We start from the raw sequence: 14,443 nt of genomic DNA on the forward strand, positions 1-14,443 counted from the left end.
AAACAATTTCTAATAAGGGTGAACTTTCCAACTCTATTCTCAACACCATGTCCTCTTCCATGGCCCCACCAATCACTCCCTCCACCAACAAGTGTTCAGTGAGCTCCCAAAGCATAAACTCTGCTCTTAACCCTGCAGCCACTGAAGCTACTAATCTTTTATTTCTCCAAAAGCAAACTTCTTCCACACACTGTGCCTCCACTTCACCTCATGCTCATTCCTAGCTCGCTGTATCCTGACTTCTGACCCAACTAATTCTACCCAAACAGCTCTTAATGATGACCAATGACTTTACTAACTCCATACGCTCTTTTTTATTCCCCAAGTCTTGATGTTATTTCATTGCTCTGATCAACTGTCAACCTTTACTTCCTTTACAAAGATTTGTTTTCAATTATATGTGTAAGCTAGGCCACTGGAGGTTACTTGTCCAAGGTCACCAACAGGCAGGAAGTTACAGAGATGCAATTGGAACACAGATACGCCTGTGACTAGAACTTGGCCTCTAAACCACTCCTTTGAACTACTTTTCAAAAATGAAGCAAAGGCCATTCCATGGGGGAACTGTACCCACAACCTTGATATTAATAATGCCATCTTCAGATGCAGGGGTCAGCAAACTATGACCCAGGGGCCAAATCCAGCCCATTGCCTGTTTTCATAAATAAAGTTTTATTGGGAGCCAGTCCATTTACATAGTGTCTATAGCTGCTTTAATGCCATTGTAATGGCAGAGTTGAATCATTGTGACAGAGCAATATGGCCTACAAAGCCTAATTTTTTTTACTATCTAACCCTTTACAGAAAAACATTTGCCAATCTCTGTTCTAACCAAATGTCCTTTAGGTTCATCATTTGCAAATCTGAGGATAACTAACTCATCTATTTGTAATGAGAATTAAGGAGAACAGCATATCTGGAATAATCTAATGATAGTAGGCACCCCAAAATGTCAGCTGCAGTCTAGTTCAGGCACTCCATTACAGTGTTCATTTAGGAAATAAAATCCCATCCCTACTCTACCCCAGCATCATATCATTCCTTTCTTGGAGGTTGTTTGCTCCCGCCACATGTACCCCATCTCTCAACACTACACAGAAGAGGCAAATGTCTCCTGTTACAATCAACTTCAAAGCCTATGCCATGAGTTGTTTATTTCTGTTAACAGCTCCACCATTCTCCCTTTACCTAGGCTTGGATCTTGGAAATCAACCTGTTATGTCTCAAATCTTCTCTTGCTCATTTGTGAAGTCCTATTTATTCAACCTAAACAACAGCTTACAAGTTATCCCTCGTCTACATTTGCACTGCCTAATCCTTCCCAGTTCCTACACCTCTCACTATATCATCCCAGGAACATCACAATTCATTTCCCAAGTCAACATTTATAAAGTGGTCCGCACATAAGTGTCAGACATGGCAAAATCATTCTTAAACAAACAAATATCTCCTTTTAAGACTACCCAATATCGTGTCATTACTCATTGAGTTAAGTCCTCGGCTTTGCATTCGAGTTGATTCCACATGACTCCAATCTACACTTGCAAACTAACTTCACACTACATTTCCTGGGTACTTGCTATGCTCCATATACTATGTTAAGCACTGGAAATAAAAGGGGGAGAAACTCAACTCCTGTCCTCAAGAAGCTCAACAAACAAACAAACAAACAAATACCACACACAGGGCTTCCCTGGTGGCGCAGTAGTTAAGAATCCGCCTGCCAATGCAGGGGACATGGGTTCGAGCCCTGGTCCGGGAAGATCCCATATGCCGCGGAGCAACTAAGCCCGTGTGCCACAACTGCTGAGCCTGCGCTGTAGAGCCTGTGCTCCACAAAAGAAGCCATCACAATGAGAGGCCCACGCACCGCAAGGAAGAGTAGCCCCTGCTCGCAGCAACTAGAGAAAAGCCCGCACGCAGCAGCCAAGACCCAACACAGCCAAAAATAAATAAACAAAAAAAAAATTTTTTTAAAAATACCACACACAAAGTGAAGTGTTTTAGGAAAGGTCTGAACCGAAAGGTGTGAGCCCAGAGAGAATGCAAGAACTATTTCTGCCACAGTGGGCAGAAGGGATGAGGGTTGAGGCTGACTTCACTATTCACAAAGATGAGAGACATTAAAGAAGAAAACTGAGGAGGGGAAAAGAAAGACACAAAAAGAGGATGTAGGATCTTTACCATTTCTCAACTTTTTTTCTCCAAAGCAGTGTTTTTAATCCAGAGGCAATTTTGCCCCCCAGCAAGCATTTATCAGTGTCTAAAAACCTTTTTGACTGTCATGCTTAGGGGAGAGGGGGTGCTATTTGCATGCAGTGGGTAAAGGAAAAATACTTCTCTGACATCCTACAATACAAAGGACAGTCTGCCGCAGCAAAAAATTATCCAGCCCAAAAGGTCAATAGTGCTGGGGTTAAGCAACTCTAGCCTAGAGCCACAAGAAACAGGAGTAAAGGAGGGCGTGGAAGTTGAGATAATTTCAGGATGTTTGAAAATACAGAGATGGCAAGGAAGGAGAATGAGTTATGCTGGGACCAACTTGCCCACCAAAACCAAACGGAGAGAATGCAAAACTGAACAGAGGGCAAAGTACCTAATAAACACTCCACATCTAGAGTCTCATGAATAGGGAGAGACTTGACTGTCAAGTCAGAACAATCAACTGTGAGAGGAATGAAGAAGAGGTGGGCAAAGAGGCTGAAGCAGAGGCTATCAGCACTTTCTGTTACACACGATCCAATTCAACAAATATTTATTGCACAGCTGCTACAAGATGTCATGGGGAAAACACAGAGATGAGATAAATAAGTCATAATTCCTGTCTGCAAGAAGACTGGATTTCATAGAGTCACAGATGTATAAAACAAACTTACAGTTACCAAGGAGGAAAGGGGGGGGGGATAAATTGGGAGATTAGGATTGACATATATACACTACTATATATAAAATAGATAACTAATAAGAACCTACTGTATAGCACAGGGAACTCTACTCAATACTCTGTAATGACCTATGTGGGAAAAGAATCTAAAAAAAGAGTGTAGGGCTTCCCTGGTGGTGCAGTGGTTGAGAGTCTGCTTGACGATGCAGGGGACACGGGTTCGTGCCCCGGTCCGGGAGGAACCCACATGCCGCAGAGCGGCTGGGCCCATGAGCCTGCGCGTCCGGAGCCTGTGCTCCGCAACAGGAGAGGCCACAACAGTGAGAGGCCCGCGTACCACAAAAAAATAAAAAAATTAAAAAAGAGTGTATATATGTATAAATGATTCACTTTGCTGTACACCTGAAACTAACACAACATTGTAAATCAACTACACTCCAATAAAAATTAATTTAAAGGGGGCTTCCCTGGTGGCGCAGTGGTTGAGAGTCCGCCTGCCGATGCAGGGGACACGGGTTCGTGCCCCGGTCCGGGAGGATCCCGCATACCGTGGAGCGGCTGGGCCTGTGAGCCATGGCCACTGGGCCTGTGCATCCGGAGCCTGTGCTCCGCAACGGGAGAGGCCACAACAGTGAGAGGCCCGCGTACCGCAAAAAAAAAAAAAAAAAAAAAAAAAAATTAATTTAAAAAAAAAGAAGACTGGATTTCAGTAGGGAGAATTAGGTAAGTATATATGTTATTATAATACAAGGAGAAATATAAGATACATGTCATAAGTGGAGTACACAGGGTTTTGAGTACACACACCTTCCAAAGATTAGATGCAATAATAAAGGATAATTCTACTTAACACCTTCTTGCTCTTCCAGTGAAAGAAAAAAAAAAAATCACAGGACAGTAAATTATCTTTGCTTGTAAAGCTGTATATGTCTGGCATAATTAACCTAATTAACAATGTAAAATATTTGTTTCCAAATAGTCCAGTTGCTAACACTACTCTAACAAGGGAAACAAGGATACTTTATATAGAGTATTCCCATAGAGGTTTCACTTTCCGTTGAGAGACCCATGAAAAAAAATCAGATCCAATACCCTAGAGTAAGTCCTGTACCACAGAGAGGCTCTTAGTTATGTTTGGTTACTTTTTTTTTAACTTTGCATGGGCTTCATTTCTCTTGAGGTTAGAAAGCCATCCAGAGGATGGCTCTTTAAATATTCCCCTCAGAAGGAGACTCTAAGTCAACATGAGAAAATAGTTAGAGAAATCCCTAATGGTCCAGCCAACATACATTTTTCATAAAGTGATTATCCTCCTGCAGCCTCAGCTTCCTAAGCCTTTTCCCCTCCTATAATTGTTTTCCTTGTAGGCCAGGCAACAGTTACCACTGCTACAAGACTGAGGAGGTTCACGAGCAATATGTTTTACAATACATAAGTGTACTGTCCCTGATATCTGGTGCTTTTATCACTAATTGCACTATAAAATGTGCTATTAAAACAGGGACAAACAAGATTGTAAAAATCACATAATGGACCATGACCACTTACAAAAGCCATTCATAAATGTTACTGTACCACTTATTTTTCTTTAATTTTCTAGTTATATAATTATTTTTCCAAATTTTTACTTCTAGGGGATACCAACAAGAAAAAGAATAAATTTGCGAATTACAAAACATACATGCTTGCGCTTGAATGTAATGTTTTATAAGTTTGCTCAATATTAAAATTATATAGAACATCAGACAATGTGCTATGAACACTGAATTCCTAGGGAACATCCACATGACCTCTTCAAAGAAATTATAGGCATGGCAAATGCATGTAAGCCTGATTTCTATTCAAACTTTAGAGCATGGAACAGAAAGCACGAAAAAATATCACAGAAGGATTTCACAATTCTAATCTATGAAAATACAATATAACAAAGCCAATAGAACATTAATATTTGGGGGAAAGACAGAATGATCAAATATTACTGCCAATTACTGGAGGATATGGGTCAGTGGAGCTGCCTATAGTATTTCGTATGTCATTAGCACTCGCTAACTCATGGGCAAATTTTCAAGTTTGTAGATGACCCTTTCAACCTCTTTGTTATTTATTCCACATCTCATCATCTAAAAAATAGGAATCAGAAGAGAGAATGAAAATAAAGGTATTTGGTTACCCATTCATAATTCTAATGAATTCTAAGATGCAAGTAGGAATTTTAGTAGTGATTCAGATAAAATACTGGGATGGTCTCTAGGATTCATTTATCCATTACCAGAGACAAACTAGTTCTAATAATACCACAGAACACAAATACCACAAACAAAATAGTGACTAGTCTCTACAAAACTAAACACAAGTAGCCAATTAACGAAGTGGGGTTGACTGTTTTTCTTTTAGTAGGAAAATCTTCTGTTAACTGAAGAAGTAACAGATGCATTGATTTTAAGTGTCAGTAAGGAAAGTGTGATTGAGCTTCAGTCTTGCAGAAAAATGCCAGCACTTGTGCAACCTCACCATACTTACTCTCACATATTTTCTTAAATCTTTAAATGGCCCCACCTTAATAAAATCAGAACGTACTTTTAAAATAAAAGATAAGCCACAATTAGAAACATCCGAATTATGCCTAAATTGTTACTTTTTCCTCCTGAAGATATTAGCTCGTGCTCAACCTTTCTACAGGAAGACCGTCAGAAAGTCAGAAAGACAGATTATACATAAAACGTTTGCTCTAATTTCAGAAACTGAAGTCACTTAAGTCTGTTGGAATCATTTTAAAACAGTTTGAATGGTAAGAACAAGTCACTTTTTCAGACTGCCAAATACGTGAAATACTTAAAAACTACGTTGAAAAACCTAAATAAAAACCAGAAGCTTATTTTTCACCCGTGTCATCTCCCAAAAATGATTCCCTAAGACGTGCCAAAGCTGCATTATTAAATGAAGTTGAATGGACATGAGCCCACATACAAAACTTACTTTGTCAGATGCCTCAGAAGCCAAGAGGTTAGTCGCAAGAGTTTGTAGCTTATGATGGGCCATGTTTTTAAGAGCAGCAAGACTGCGTCGTGTCATAGCTTGTTTTAAGTTGACTGCTGGGTGACTAAGTGAGTCAACGGCAGCGGGAGCTGCTTCATCACAAGCATTCAGTATCTCTACTGCTGTGATCCCCATCACACACCGGTCCAGTGCACCTGGAAGACATATATATTCACAATCATTACACAACTCTGGAAGACTCTAAGTCAATTTTTAGGAAAGGAAAATGCATGGACATTTTTAAATGTAGGAATATGTTTTATCAGTGCCTCCCAGAAACATTTTCTTGTTTATTTCCTTCCTCTAATGATCTTCCACATAGCATTACCTTAATCATTTCCTTTTCCGTAAGGCCCTACCACAACTTCCCAATAAACTCAAGTTCAGAGCCAAGATTTCAACAATTTCCTCCAGGCTTTTCTACTTTCTTTCCACTTCCAAGATGGTCTCCTTGATCATGCCACATCATTAGTCTATTACAAACAGCAATTTCTATAATTTTACCTTCCTCTAAAGCTATATGTCAATCTTATAGAATCAATTCAACACTAGTTGAATTCAACTCTCCACCTACTCTGCACCTTACAATGAAGATGGACATGAATGATGAACATACTAAAAGATCCACTTGAATTTCCTGACCACTGATCTTGGTGGGCCCTTAATAGTGACATTTCCACAGACCTTTCGTTTTCCTACTCTCCTAGTTCATTATTCCACTTTCTTTCTCTTCCAATCCCACCATTCCATTTCCTGCCCTCATCTGGATGAAAGTTTTGTTTCCTATTTCACAGAGAAAGAAGCAATTAAAAAAGAAGTTCCACAAACTCCCATTACCACATCTCCAGTCACATTACTCAATAATTATGAATGAACTATCCAGGCTCCTACCTAACACACCTGTGGCTTACACCCCATCCTTCTCTTGTCTGCCCAAAGACACCATGTCAACAATTCTCCTCTTTCTCTTCATCAGTTTTCCCTATCTACCAGATCATTCCCATCAGCTTATAAACATGCAATTATTTCACCTGTTTAAAACACACACACACACACACACACACACACACACACACACACACACACACACACAGTTAACCCAGGTGGGTTAAGTACGTATGTATCCCATTTTTCATAATCATACTCTAAAGAGCTGCCTATTTTTACCACCTCCAAATTTTTCTCCTCCCATCTTCCTTTGAACTTACTCAAATCAGATTTTACACCAAATGTGCACAGAACCTACTCTCCACATTGCTAAATCTAATAGCCAGTTCTCAGTCCTCATTTTACTATCATTTACTGTCAGCAGCTCTCGATCTTCCTCTCCACTCCTTGAAACACATTTTGTCACTTGGCTTCCAGGCAACCATATCCTTTATTTTCTTCTTTTTTCTGGCAGGTCCATTTTAGTCTCCTTTGCTGGTTTTTTACATCACAGAAGCACATTTAAACCCTGGAGTGCCCCAACCATTATCAACCTACATTCCCTTGGTGATATATCCAGTGTCATGACTTTACATATCTTCTATATGCTAAGATTTCCCACATTTGTACCACCCACTCTGACTTCCCTCCTTTGAACTACAGACTCGTATATACAGTTGACCCTCATATATACAGTTGACTCATATATACAGTTGTCCCTTGAATAACACAAGGATTAGGGGCAACCAACCTTCCATGCTGTTGAAAATCCACATGTAACTATATAGTCAGCTCACCGTATCCACAGTTATACCTGCAGATTCAACCAACTGCAGATCATGTAGTATTGTGGTATTTACTATAGAAAAAAATACCCAGGCAGTTCAAACCTGTGTTGTTCAAGCATCAACTGTACAATTTACAAATCAACATCTCTACTTGAATATCTAATATTCAACTCCACTTAATATATCCAAAATCGAATTCCTGATATTCCCAAACTCTACTCCTCCTTCTGGCTTCTCAATATCTTAAAATGAATTGCATCCTTCAAGTTTCTCATGATTGAAACCCTGGAGTCATCTTTGGCCCATCTCATTCTTTTATGCTCCTCATCCAACTATCAGCAAATCCTGTTGGTTCTACCTTCAAAATATATTCATACTTCAACCACTTTTCACCAGCTCCACTGCCATCACTCTAGTGTAATAATCCACAATTGTTTATTGCCTAGGGACAACAGCATACAAGCTAATCTCCCTGCTTTCACCCTAGAGCCACCTTTAGGCTATTCTGGAGAAAAGCAGGAAAATATAATCTATAATGAGGGGAAAAATAAAATCAATAAAAACCACTGAAACAGATCTTTTTTTTAAATTAGCAGACAAAACCATTAAAAGTTATTATAATTGTACTCCAGATGTTCAAAAAGTTTGAATAGAGAGACATGGGAGATATCCAAAATCAAACCTGTAGTTTTCAAAGATGAAAACTACAATGTCTGAGATGAAAAATACACTCAATGAGAACAAAAGCATATTAGACATTGTAGAAGAAAAGCTCAGTAAACTTGAAAACATAGACTAGAAATTATAAAATGAGACACAGAAAAAATAACATTAAAAATGAAAAAATAATCCTAGAGTTGTGGGCAATTTCAAGTAGCCTAATAGGCATATAACTGGAGTCTCCAAAGAGAGAAAAGAGGGGGGATATCAAACATCAAAAACATATTTGAATAAATAATGGCCAAAAGCTTCCAAATTTGTTGAGAACTATACACCCACAGATCCAAGAAGTACAACAAACCTTAAGCACAAGAAACATGCAGAAAACTGTAACTAAATGGCTCAAAACTAATAATAAAGAGAAAAACTTTTAAAAGTCAGAAAAAAACAGACACAGCATATATAGAGGAACAAAGATAAGGATGACAGCAGATTTTTTTTTTTACTGGAAATAATACTAGCAAGAAGATAGTGGAATATTGAAAGGAAAAAAACAAAAAACTATCCACCTAGAATTCTATACCCAGAAAAAAAAATCTTCAAAATGATGGTGAAATAAAAAATTTTTCAGATATACAGAAGCTGAAAGAATCACCCACAGTCATGCACTACAAGAAATATTAAATATTAGGCAAAAGGGAAATCATTCCAGATGGAAATCTGGATCTACACAAAGCAATGAAGAGCAACAGAAATGGTAACTACAGGGGAAAATATGTAAAATTTTGTTTCTATATTCAAATTTCCTTAAAAGATAATATACTGTTTAAACAAATAAGCAAATAGAAAGAAATAATGTTCCAAATGAATGAAAACCATGAGCAACAATATGGGTGGTACAAAAGACAAGAAGTGGTAGACAGTGACCCAATTATTCTTGATTAGAACTATTCTTCACACAGAGTAACATGTCTGTGTAAAAGAACAGTAAGAGATAAGACAAAGGTAGGAGTGTACCACACTGCGGAGGCCTTTTCTTAAAGGCTACGTGAACTAAAATTACTTGTTTTTTTCATTAAGACAGTGGCATGAACCAAGTGTGATTGTTATTGTTTTACTTCCTATGATTAATTTGCCAACAGAGTACAGGATGGATTAGAAGGTAGAAATAGAGGACAGAGAAACCAATAAAGATAACCTAGGTGTGAAAAAATATAGCCCGATATAAGAATAGTACACTGGAAAGAAAAAAGGGAGGGGAGGAGTACCTAATGGGAAGGACTTAGTAATTAACTGCACAGAGGACTTATGAGGAGGAAAGTAGAAAAGATAGTCATATTTCCACTCTAACAACCTCTTCCTTCAAAATTTCAAAGTGAATCCAAAGGGAAAAAAGAAACTGATTATACTTAGTTTTACTGAGATTTTAGAAAAGTACCAATTTTTTCTTAACCATTTCATCCTTTGTGTCTTTGCCTATCCTATCTTATGGTATTGTTGTAATAGAATGAAAAACAAAAACATAGAAGATATAGAAAAGTTGATGATGTAATGCCATATGCTGTGAAACAGAAACATAAAATCAAATCTCTATTGTATTAAACGCTGCAGGCAAAAGGTCAAATATGTGAAGAAAATACTTGCTACTAAACCCTTTATTAATAAAAAAAGACTGGACTGAAGTACCACCTCCTGATTCTCTTTGGTTATTTTAGTAACAAAACCATCAATATAAATAAATCAAAATTAATTTTTTTTGATATCCATGCTTTATATATGTTGCTTTATACATGTTGTGCCAGTAGACAAATATACATTAGTTCATATTCTCTGTTACATTTTATTGGATAACTAAGTTTTAAAAAATGATTCAAACACATATTTCATGAAGTTATTGCAAAAACTGGAATATTTAAGAAAACTTGGAGGGACAGAAAATAAATGAAAAGAAAAAAGATAACAGAACAAAGTAAATTGGTTAAGACTTCATACACTAATTTCTAATAATATTTGGCAATCACTACTGGTGTTTGCATTTGTACAAGAACACCTAATAACTGTCCCTCTAGGAATAGGTATATGATGAATCACTTTTATTATGTAGCAAAGATGATAAAAATGTGCAGATAAGAATGGTGTTAAGGCTTGGAAATAGTCATATAAGAAGAACGTCTTGTAGCACCAGTCATTACTTTAAAGCATGCCACTGTTTCCCAAATAGACAAGATTTTGACCCTGTCATAGGCCTGTGAGAACCCCACTGCATGCTTACTGGGAACATCAAATGTGAAGAATGGAGAGTTGATCCCTACAGAACATAACTCCATGGAGAAGCAGCCACTATCTAGGTCAGCTGACCCACTTTTAATAAGTTCCTAAATAGGAGTCAAGAGGTCCAGCCAGCCAAATCTTGTTGCTAGTTGTTTGACTAATTTTCTAACTACCCAGAGACGTGAAAGAATAATAATTTCCATGGCCTCTACAACACTATTTAGCACTATTGCATATAATTAAGATGGTACAATAAAAGAACAAAAGACTCTGGACCTCTACCTCTGTAATTAAGTTTTATATTACTAGCTTCAACTTCATGTCATTAGGAAATAAACACTGAAAATAAAAACTACCCATTTGAAGGGAAAAACAACTAAAAGAAAATGCTGCATAAAAGCATAGTCAAGACATTTTTAAGTGTTTTTAAGCTAGAAACATCAGTATAATTCAAAATGGCAAACAGAAAACTGCACAAAATGCATGTGTAATTTTAATGTAATATAGCTTCACTTGTAAAAATACATTCCCAAAACACTAAGTAGAGGGGCAAAGTATCTTCTCAGAGTTTAAATACATTTCATACATCAAACCTTGGCCAAATCTGATTTATTTTGCTTCATTTTTTATTTATTTAATAAATAAATAATGTCAATACCTTCAGGATGTGCCTTACTGGCTCCTCAGGGACCTTTATATCACTAGCTAAAGCCTGAACAGCAAGAAGGAAAAAGAGTGTACACCTCCTATTATGGTTGAAGTCCAAAATTTATTCTGCTTCTCTATCTTTATCTTGATTTACGAATGCCATTACTGACTGATCATTTACCAAAATCCTCCTGAAGGTCAGAAGATAATTGTTAAATTGCAATATTATGTATTGGGCTTAATTATAATAAACTGGTTATAAAAATAACATCCTCCAGTACACATACAGTCAGGAGCTTTTTGTCATTTCCTACTAGGGAAACTACTGAAAAGGTAACTTTGTCTTCCAGTAAGGTCTCATTTGTAAAGAAGTTCATATTCTTTGTAGATGTATTTAAAGTATCTGAAGTAGTCAAGTATCATATATTTAAGCACCTAAGAAATTCAGGAAAATGATACTCTTCCTTTATCATATTAATGTTTTAAGTCCTACACATGTTTACCATACTCTTGTATTTAAAATATATCAATTGCTAATTTAATATGTATAGTATTTTAAAATAGTGTTTTATAACTATCATCACTATAACTTACTTTCTTTAATACTAATCTCATAGAAAATATTTCTTTGTAAGTAAGGTCATATCCCCAAGCTCAATAAAGTAACAAGCATATTTGTTAAATAACAATAATAGGAAATATACACATATGCAAGTATACACATGAACTTAAAGTACGCAAACATACATGGATACACATTTACATTACATCTACTATACACAAGGTAAATATTCTCTCATTTTATTCTCCCAGAAACACTATAAAATGGAAACTATTATTATCTTTATTTTACAGATGAGTAAATTGAGAGACTTGCCATAGATCAGAGTGCTATCAAATGGTTGATCTTAAAGATTTTTTTCTTTTTTGATGTGGACCATTTTTAAAGTCTTTATTGAATTTGTCACAATACCGTTTCTGCTTTATGTTTTGGTTCCTCAGCCATGAGGCATGTGGGATCCCAGCTCGCCGACCAGGGATGGAACCCACACCCCCTGCATTGGAAGGTGAAGTCTTAACCACTGGACCAACAGGGAAGGCCCTCAAATGGTTGATCTTAAATTCAAACCAAGGAGTCTGACTCCAGAGCCCAAGACAAACTCTGTATGTAGTTGACCTTAAACAACACAGGTGTGAACTGCACGGGTCCACATACACACAGATTTTTTTCAACAGTAAATACTACAGTACCACAAAATCCACGGTCATTTGAATCCAAGGATGGGAAATGTCGGATATGGAGGAAACATGGGAATGGAGGGCCGCCTTTAAGTTATACACGGTTTTTCAACTATGCAGAAGGTGAGTGCCCTAACCCTCACATTGTTCAAGGGTCAACTGTATTTAGTTTGTAGGGTGGACCAAACCAGCAAACATGAAATAGTGCTGCTCAGCAGACAGGATGAAACAAAAAGGAACACAAAAGTAAGATACAAAATTATACATGTAATATGACAGCAATTCTGTTTTTAAAAATGCACAGAAATGAGACTAAAGAGAAATATGCCAAAATTCACCACTGAGTAATGGGATTTGAGTTCATCTTTCTTTTCTAACACTTTTGTGCTTTCAAAATTTGACAAAAAAGTAAGAAACTCTTTTACAATCAGACGAGAAAAAGAAATGTTAAACACAAAAGCAAAGAAGTTTGACACTCTTCAAGAACGCTTCCTCTTGTCAAAATTGCCTACGTAGTACCAGATAAAACCAGAACTATAAATGAAAGATAGCTGAAGATTATGGCTACTTGCTCCAAAAAGACCTAGGAACACTCCCTCCTGCACCACAGCACAAGCAAAAAAATATATATACTCTGATTTCAAAAAGGACTATTTAAAAACAAAAATGAAAAAAGCTTCGTGAAGAAAAAATAGTAGAAATATTATATAGCACAATTAGGAATGTAAAGAAAGGTTTTAATCACTGACAGATGATGACTCAGGATAGTAAAACTAGAATAAGCTGTGTTTTTAAAAGCCCAAGCTAATAAACATTTAGTTACATACTTTAAAATTTCTCAGGGAAAACCATAAGATTCTGTGTATAAATCTTATATATCATGGCCTATACCTTTAAGCTAAACATTACTTGTTCTGTATTATGCCACGTACATAAAATTTCTGAACCTTGAAATTTTAAATGTTCTCTCTAGAACTTAAAACTTTCATTTCAATTACCTCCTTCTATTAACGGCCCTGTATGGTTTTTCTGCTTTTCAAATAGAAGATAATTTTATCTTTTTCCACTGTTTCTGAATTTGAGACAAAAATGGTTCCTTGATCTTACAATTTGCCCATGAATTATATAGAAATCACTTACTTGTCTGGTGTCTGCATGCCTGTCCTAATCTGTATACTGTCATCAACCACATTCCTCTAAAGATCAGTGAACTACTCTACAAGTGTTCCAGATAGTACAACAAATAAGAGGACATCTAAACATTTCTTTGTTGATAATGATAAGAACACTTATAAAAAGCGGTGGTGAGAAATAAAAGTAGCAAACTTTTGACATCTCAGGGGTTTTTTCCTCATATAAAAGATTTTTCATTTAGGAAGTCAAATATACTCATTTAATTTCCTAGTCTCTCTCAACATTTTTCTTACCGGTATCCATTTGCCAGACATACACGGAGCCGTCTGAACATCCCACTACTAGGTAATCGTCAGAAGGCCTCCACTTGATTACTTGAATGGGGAAAAGATGACGAGATGCCAGCATAATGCATTTTTTCTCTCGCAAACTTAGAAGTCCTACCGAGTGGTCACTGGCTACAGAGCAGATGCAGTGCTGCACTCTTGCCTGAAAAGAAGAATAAATCTTAATTACACTTAGATTAAATTCAGAAGAAAATGGATCTTGTCCTCAATTAAATCAAAATTAATTATACATTCACTGCTGCTGAAAACACTAACCACGACATTAGGATGTGTCGACAATTTTCTTCTTTTATATTATACATAAAACGCCTAGTTCAATCATCACAACACTTTGAAAAATACTAAATTAACACTAGATTAAAGAAGAGAAAGATGCCTAGGAAAATCTGCTGTTCAAATTTGAAGATGACCTTACTAAAAATAATTGCTATATATGAACAGGCAAAGCTGGAAAAAAATTGATCTGTTATTACGTGCTCCCTTTCCACTGTCTGAACTTCCCTTTGCTA

General features: G+C 36.8%; 1 protein-coding gene across 9 annotated transcripts in view; it reads right to left on the bottom strand.

Annotated features, from left to right (window-relative positions):
- WDR7 (WD repeat domain 7) overlaps positions 1–14,443 on the bottom strand; it is a 389,035-nt gene that overhangs the window by 309,907 nt on the left and 64,685 nt on the right. For all 9 annotated transcript variants that reach the window (XM_049698641.1, XM_049698642.1, XM_033421490.2 and 6 more), the window contains 2 exons: positions 13,881–14,076; positions 5,861–6,075 (listed from right to left, as the gene is read on the bottom strand). In XM_049698641.1, the coding sequence (XP_049554598.1) occupies positions 5,861–6,075; positions 13,881–14,076 (411 nt within the window). The remainder of the gene's footprint in view (positions 1–5,860; positions 6,076–13,880; positions 14,077–14,443) is intronic.

Source organism: Orcinus orca, chromosome 15, assembly GCF_937001465.1.
Source record: "Orcinus orca chromosome 15, mOrcOrc1.1, whole genome shotgun sequence".
Classification (NCBI taxonomy): domain Eukaryota; kingdom Metazoa; phylum Chordata; class Mammalia; order Artiodactyla; family Delphinidae; genus Orcinus; species Orcinus orca.